This window comes from Lathyrus oleraceus, chromosome 5, assembly GCF_024323335.1.
Source record: "Lathyrus oleraceus cultivar Zhongwan6 chromosome 5, CAAS_Psat_ZW6_1.0, whole genome shotgun sequence".
Lineage (NCBI taxonomy): Eukaryota > Viridiplantae > Streptophyta > Magnoliopsida > Fabales > Fabaceae > Lathyrus > Lathyrus oleraceus.
In genome coordinates this window covers 639287021-639295233 of record NC_066583.1, presented here as the reverse complement: position 1 = coordinate 639295233, position 8213 = coordinate 639287021, and the positions used below count along the sequence as shown (strand labels likewise).

At 35.9% G+C, this 8213-nt stretch overlaps 2 protein-coding genes and 1 pseudogene across 2 annotated transcripts; all 3 read right to left on the bottom strand.

Moving 5' to 3' along the window:
* Positions 1 to 448: 448 nt before the first annotated feature.
* On the bottom strand, positions 449 to 2458 carry LOC127082612 (uncharacterized). Its single transcript, XM_051022840.1, has 8 exons — positions 2418 to 2458; positions 2100 to 2231; positions 1914 to 2000; positions 1712 to 1835; positions 1301 to 1624; positions 1068 to 1199; positions 730 to 886; positions 449 to 618 (listed from the first exon to the last, which is right to left on the bottom strand). Exons 1-8 carry the CDS (start codon positions 2456 to 2458, stop codon positions 449 to 451), a joined length of 1167 nt encoding a protein of 388 aa, XP_050878797.1.
* Positions 2459 to 2695: 237 nt separating this feature from the next.
* On the bottom strand, positions 2696 to 4248 carry LOC127087521 (ribonuclease H2 subunit A-like; annotated as a pseudogene).
* A 658-nt stretch (positions 4249 to 4906) lies between these two features.
* LOC127087520 (auxin-responsive protein IAA15) lies at positions 4907 to 6057 on the bottom strand. Its single transcript, XM_051028411.1, has 2 exons — positions 5356 to 6057; positions 4907 to 5257 (listed from the first exon to the last, which is right to left on the bottom strand). Exons 1-2 carry the CDS (start codon positions 5880 to 5882, stop codon positions 5155 to 5157), a joined length of 630 nt encoding a protein of 209 aa, XP_050884368.1. The 5' UTR covers positions 5883 to 6057; the 3' UTR covers positions 4907 to 5154.
* Between the last annotated feature and the right edge of the window lie 2156 nt (positions 6058 to 8213).

Below are 8213 nucleotides of genomic sequence, written 5' to 3'. Positions count from 1 at the left end.
GGGATTAGACAGCGCTTTTTTTTGACATTAGACAGCGCTTAAAAGCGCTGGCTATACTGGCGCTGGTATAGGTCTTAGACAGCGCTTAATTTACTAAAAAAGCGCTGGCATAGGGGGGGTTTAGACAGCGCTTTTTCAGTAAAAGCGCTGTCTAAAACCCCCCTATGCCAGCGCTTTTTTAGTTAATTTCATGTTGAAATTAACTAAAAAAGCGCTGGCATAGGGGGGGGTTTAGACAGCGCTTTTACTGAAAAAGCGCTGTCTAAACCCCCCCTATGCCAGCGCTTTTATCAAAAAAGCGCTGGCATAGGTGGTTAATTCAACAAAATATAGTGTAAAAAAGCGCTGGCATAGGGTGGGCTATACCAGCGCTTTTACACTTAATATTGATTGCAATACCTTATAATGAAAACAAGCATTAAGATTAAGACAGTCAAAATATAATAACTTATGAAAACTTATAACAAACAACAAATAAACACACACGCATAGTATTCATTAAGCTCCTCATAAAGCTAAACTCACTAGTAAGATGGAAATTTTTACCCTGAACATTGTTGTTGCCAAGTGCTATGGATACAATAGTTGTAGGTGGATTTAGACTGCTTTCCCTACAATCTAGCAACATGATTGAACATTAGTGAGCAAATAATTGAATGATTTAAGTAAACTCGCAATGGAAGCGTTCTAACATACGCCTTAAAGAAGAACTCATTCTTAATTGCTTACCTTCCCTTACAGCAATAAAACGGTTAAAGCGTGTATCTAATACTCCATCTGCATAGCTTACAGTCGGTCCACCATAATCCGGAGTGAGAGGTATAGGAGACACATCTGGTGTGATCAAACACACAAAAAAAACAGCACAAGTTAACAAAATTGCTTGCTTCACACACATTGAAAATCACACAACACCAAATCAACATTCTCATGTTGATACAAATCAATATGCAAGTATTGAGCAAAAAAAAAATCAGTATGCAAGTATTGAGCAAAAAAAAATCAATATGCAAGTAAACTACAGTTGACTATAAAGAAAACTTAATTTGATGGCAGAATAAAACTACCATGCATTTTTGGAAAGACGGTAAGTTTGATAAAATCATGGTGGCGCTGTGATTTTGTTGGTAGTTTTTGCTAAAATCGTCTGTGTGCCAGTGCCACCGTAATTCAGCTTCTGCTGCTTCAAGGAAAACAACCTGAAATACCATCCCCAAATAATTCAAAGCCTGAACAATAATAATAATAATAATAATAATAATAATGATAATGATGAACATGGCCAGGAGAGGAAAAATACCAGGGCCAATGTTTTGGTGGAGGGGAGAATTATTTTATCCAAACTACCAAATTTCCCAAACATGTTTGCAAGTTCATTTTCGGTAGCACCATAGGGCAAATTCTTGGCTAAAATTACATGGTTACTTCTTTTAATGCCATCAACTTTACCCTTCGCAAGCTCCTCCAAAGCTTCCACGTTCACTCCAGCTTTTTTAAATGCATTTTTTGTTTCTGAAATCACTTGTGTTTCTCCCAGAGCAATACGTACAGCAAGATCATCAGCTTCTCGATCCAGTAAATCACTTTTACTAACACCATATTTCCGAGCAACATTTTCTACAATCTATTAACATCAACCAACACATGATTAAAATATGCATACATCTATAAATAAGAGAAAAAGCAACCTGCTATCAATAAAGAAACATACTGTATCAGGGCGCATGAACAGACTATTCCATGCTCTGGTATCTCCACTAGCTTCAGCTGCTTTCCTCTCTTCTTCTCTTCGTTGTTTGAGAGTTTTTGTTCCTTGATCCTTGGAAACATTGTTCCTACAACATGTAAACCATAAAATGACAATACATGATAATCCAATTTAACATCTTCCATGATGCAACATTATTCCTTACTCTTCATTGTTTGAACGTCTTGGTATAGCTGGCATAACATGTAATAATCTTCCCTGGAAGATTGAATTGTCTGACTCTTGCAACGCCCTGATAAACATTTTCATACACTTGCATAAATTACAATATAACAATAGTTGGTATAAATGAAGGTGAGAAAACAATTTCTATCCATCTAGCTGTTATTACCTGGCTGCAAAATCTGGAACTGTGAAATGAATATAAGCTATTCCCTTGGATCGTTTCGTTTCCTTATCAACAACTAAATGAACCTGTGAGACACCGCCAAACTGACTGAAATGCTCTTCCAGTTCCTCCTCCCTGTAACAGAGCAACAATAAAATGATAAAACCAATTAAAAATAAAAAAAATTTAAGATCAATTGAAAGATAATACTAACGTAAAATATTAGCTACCATAAGATATTCATTCTGTAGAAAAATACTAAATGGAAAAGCAGGAAAAACAATATGAAACATGGATCCATAAGAGAATTTGAGAAAGTACGTGGTCGTGTATGGCAGAGCAGGAAAAACAATATGAAACATTCATTCAGTCATAAGCTCACGTGACTTGTCGGAATCGGGATTATTTGGTAATCCAACTACTTTTCTGTCGCTTAAGATAGGATGGTTTGCAATTGATGTACCATCCGTATCTTTATTCAATGCTGCTTGGTTGTTACCATCATTGGATACAACTGAAGTGTCGTTTTCCCACAGCTTAGACTTTGCGCGAGGTTGCATGACATGAAGAAAATCTTGAAGCTTCGGGTCCTTGGGCTGAAAGGAACAAATTTGACAGTAAATTATGTTAGAGTCCATGCTCAAGCTAAGGAAATCCACAACGAAATGAATGATGGATGTAGATCCCTTGAATCACAGTTCTTGTCTGCCTGTTTTGTCTCCTTGCAGAAAACTTCTATTTACCACTTTTAAAATAAGTGCTGCGAGTTCCCCAACTAAACCGAACCAATGTTGGAAAACCGAAGATAGAATGTTTGTGATTTTCTAGCCAAGACTTGGTTGCGGGATCTACATTAACAAAGAAACAAAACCATATTTATTATAATTACAATGTAAATCAATATAATACTCAATATCATATGCGACGTACTCATGACACTCTCACCTGCAGGATATCCAGAACCAAAGTTCCTGTGTATATTATCAGCAGTCTCATCGAGCACCCAATCTCTTACAGCTCGGTCCCTCGTAACCTGAAAGGTTGGATTAAAGATTTTAAGTAAACAATAAAACATTATAGTATACTGATGTAGTTTTAGAAGAGAGTTAAATACCTTTGCAGCTATACTTGCACCACTGACAACAGGATGACAACAGGATAAAGACTATCAGCTTTCTTAGCAACCACAAATTTGATAGATGGGAAATTTTTAGACATTTTTACCTCATATTTCCCTGGATCTCCGACCGTATCAATATAAACCTGAAAAGCACAAATCATACATTACATTACATCTCTAATAATTCAATTATCTGCTTAACATTACTACCCAAGTACTTTAACAATAAAAGTTACAAAAGCCTCAATTTTCTCTTTCAGTAGCCGATTTTACCTCGGTTAGAAGCACTCCGATTTTGAGGACCCTATCAACGAGGCCCATAGCAGAGTCATGTGATATCTCATTCAAGTTTATCTTATTCCTGTTAGAGTTACAAAAAGTTACAAAACGGAAGAAACAACAATTTGAAATTCACCAGAACAGAAAAACAACAAAATCAAAAGCTAACTAACTAGGGTTTATAGATTTACTTCTTGAGCATTTTAGCAGAGAGTTCCTTTGGATCAATGACATCAACAACCCATCCAATAGAATCGTTGCCTTTCAAAGCTTCAAATAATTCCTCCCTCTTCTCTTCCTTCAGAGTCTTAGAATCTGTTTGAACAATCATTGGTGCCAATTTAATTGATTATAAAATAATCAGAAAAAAAAGAGAATGAAGTTGATTGAGAAAGTACCGGCGAAACTCAAAGTAGCTAGGGTTTTCTTGTAGGAGAGAGGACAGTATAAACAGCCATAGACCATAGGACCAAGAACGGGACCTCTTCCGGCTTCGTCGATTCCCATTATGCAAGGCTCCGATGCCCATTCTGGAACCATAGCTTCGGATCCCATTTTCGCACATATAATGGGGTTTAGGGGAAGAATCTTTCACACAGGATAAACAAGCTCTGATTGAGGGTTGGAAGAAGGGGGAGTGGATTTGGGAGAAAGAGAAGCAAGCTCTGATTGAGGGTTTGGGAGAAGAATGTAGGATTTTTAGGATTTGGGAGGGAATAACATTTTTTTCGTGACATGGAGGGAATAAAGACTTTAGACAGCGCTTTTGGTTTTAATTTTTTTTTTAATTTAAAGACTTTAGACAGCGCTTTATCAAAAGCGCTGACTAAGGTCTATATTAAAAAGCGCTTTCTAAAAGCGCTGTCTAAGGGGGGGTCTTAGACAGCGCTTTTAGAAAGCGCTGTCTAAGACCCCCCCTTAGACAGCGCTTTCATTATTTTTTTGGAACATTTTCCGTGTTTTATTTTAATTTTAACCTTAGACAGCGCTTTCTTTTAAAAGCGCTGTCTAAGATGCGCTGTTAAAAGTCATTTTTGGCGTAGTGAATCTTAGAAATTGTGCGGTCAATTTAATACAAGTTTATAATTAATGATTCTATTATTTTTTTAATAATTTTTTTTTATTTATAGATTTTTTAACTTGTGTCCTTCAAGGACACAATAAAAAATAGTATTTCTAATCGTGATAGTCTTTATTTACTATTCCTTATTTTAAAATAGAAAGTGATTTGTGAACATAAGTTATGACATCAGACATCGTATTCTTTTACTGTTAGAATTTTTTAAATAAATTTTCCTTTTCTTTTTCCTTAGCTTACACGCACACTCAATCTGCTTACATTTTATACAGTGTTCATGTATACAAATAGCATTCAAGTATATTTAAAAATCATCACACATCACACAAACGGTTCAACAGAACAAAGTCCATTATATAGCTACAGAGTCTCGATGATCCTAACATGGAACATTACATTACATACATGCTATTTTTATATTTTAATCACAAATGTAAAATTGAGCCTCTCTTAAAAGTTCATCCCAAACCCAAACCAAAAATTACTAGAGGTGCTAAAGCCTAAAGTGATCATGTACAACACCAAGCACCAAGGACACTAATTAGCAAGTGTTTATGAACTAATTATGATCTTTAACTACACTAATTATCCTTCTCACTGGACCCCGTACATCTGGAACTGCAACTAGTAGTATCCTCCATGCTAATCATAAGCCTTATTCTCTTGCATGAGTCAACAAACATTCTGATAAAAGAACACAAGAACCAAAAAAGAGATGAGTTATTTATAGGTAAAAAAACAAACAGTGAAAGAGAAAAGTATATGAATAGATGAAAACATACTTCCAGGGTACATCTCCAAGCAACATCCAGTCACCATCTCTGTCCTCATAGGTAAGCATGTATTTCTTGTCATTCATCAAATTAGACTTAGTACTGACAAACATGGTATCCAATGCTCTGACAAGATGGTCATAACCGTCATAAATTTCGAGATCGACTTTTCTTAGATACGGAGCTCCATCAACCGCAACTTTGACGTACTTGCAAGTTTTTATAGCAATTTTCTTTCTGTTTCCTCTCACCGGTGGCCATCCCACCACATGTTTGGTGCCAAGATGAAGATCAAGTGTAGTGGAGAAGGCACGTTTTGTGGCTGCAGAAGCAGGTGTAGTTGATTTGGTAGAACCAGGAAGAGCAAGAGTCAGCTTAGTCTCCTCCTGAATATTCATGTTCAAATTTGTGTAGCTTGGTCGTGTCGTGTCGTGAGACCAAACTGATGTTTGTTTGTTCACCAACGTGCGTGCCTTATAGTAGGATGTCTGTGGGCGGCGAGCGTCATGAACCAAATAAAGCTTGACACGTGGCATGTTTTAAAGAGCGGCTATGATTCTTCCACGTGTGTGTTTCTCCATTCTCGTTTCATCATCGCTCTTCTTCTCTGCCCCCTCTTTTGTTTTTCTTTTTAGCCTCATGTTTATTACCTTTATGAATGGAGAAACGGTTGTAATTGATTAAAAATGTGAAGAAAATAATAGTATCCATCTATATCAACTATTACTTTAGCTTCTAAATCATAAACCTTAGCTACGAAGTCTATCGGATCCTTACCGTTAGATTGTTATTATTCACTTAATTTTAAGAGTTTGTAGATAAATTGAAGTGACGAAATGAATATGACTTATCTATTTTTTTTAATATGGTTGATTGGATTCTCAATATTGCAGTGAGAGAATGAACCTTATTTCAACGTTTAATCAATATGGTTGATTGGATTCTCAATATTGTAGTGAGAGAATGAACCTTATTTCAATGTTTAAGTCAATTAAATAACGAAAAATAATTTTAGAATAAAAATGAAATAAATATCTGAAATGGTATGATATGGTATTTATATAGTATGGACGATTCAAATCGTCTTCGTTTGATTAAGATCTTTGTGCGAATTGACGTTCGATTAAATCCAACTTTGAGAGACGTGATAAAGGGCATGAACGGTTGTCCTCGGCAGGGACGAGGGTCCACATGTTCCGTGAACCTTTTTCTCCGTCATTCATTATTGGGTCTTGCATGGAGCCTAAAATAGTTTTCCTCCAAACCCTTATTTATATGTTGTAGAACGGGGGCTTTGGCAAGTTCATTTTCTAACACAGAAGAGCATTGATAGGATATTTATGTCATTAGAAAAAAGCTACATTTAATCTCCCCCTCGTGATAAGCGACGTTTTGCAGGCACATCTCAACATGTGTCCCTACATCTCACAGTATTGATTCCCCCTAGTACTAGGGCACTTGAGTGTTCTTGAAGAGCGCGATGAGATCTCGATCGTTGGTGATACGATTAACATCTCCCAACATATCAGATCATACAATTCATATTCCTTAGGGGATATATAAGGAGTTTTGGGGTTACCATGTTCCCTTTTTTGCCATTTGCGAATATTTAAGAGCTCTTTTTTTGCGTCTACAATCTTCTTTGTCTTCATCAATCTCATTCCTTTAGTCGTCACTTCTAACGTACTTGCACCACCTCTTCTTGTAGAGTACACAATGTGAGGGTCACTAAGTTCATCTTTTTCAAGGTAATGCTTGAACCTAAACATTTCATTTCTTTTCATACTTGCTTACTTTATTAGAATTACAAGAGAGAAGAGTTATGGGTTTTTAGTATTTTCTTTTTCGTACTTTGGTGAATTCTCTTTCGATGTATGAACTTTGGTAGGGACGCAAAGTTTGTCTTTATATCAACCATGTGCTTTTACTTAAAATCATTTCTTTTATGTGTTGGAAACCTTTTTTGACATGGACAACTTTCAACTATGAATCCATAAGGCAAGAGGAGCACTACTACAAAAACTATATACAACAACGCTCAAGCTACCACATTTCTTTGAAGGACCATGGTGACATCTCTAAACTCAAGCGCCAATATTTTTTTTTATTTTATTAAAAATTGTTAACATATTAGCACAGTCGGTTAGACCAGCCGTGGTGATATCTTTAAACATTTCATGGATTCAAATCTCAGCGCTAGCAAATTCGTGATTTTTCCAATATTTTAGTTGAGCCTTTCGTTTTGATTTATTTTGAAATAAAAAATAAATGTGATATCACTACGGTTGTTTAACTCAACTGTTGTGATAATTTTTTTAAAATATTTTTTTTAAAGTTTCATAAAGTAAATCATATATCACCATAATTGGTTTAGATGTCAGTGGTGGAATGACTTATTCACTAAAAAGAAACTCACATAGCGAAACCATTTTCTACCCTAAGGAAACAACACCATTTTCAACCCTAACGAAACAACACCATTTTCAATCTAACGTCATATTCATCTTCATCGTTCAAACAACGCCATCTTCATTGTTCATTAACGAAACCAAACCTTTTTCGACCAACGGTATCTTCATCGTTCGTGTATTACGTACCATCGAAGAGGAAGACGAAACCAAATTCCTTATTCTTGACTTAACAACCGCCGAGAAGGAAGGCGAAGACATTTATTTTACTTTTTTTTTTACTTATTTACATTGCTTTGGTAATTAAAAATATATATCTTATCATGTTGTTTAGGATTTTTTGGTTGTGCCGGTCCGTGAAGGTTCTTTTGTTCCATAACCACGACATGATATATTAGTATAAGCAATCGGAATAAAGGAGCATAGTGGATGTGTCTGTGGTGTATGAGATGGCATCGG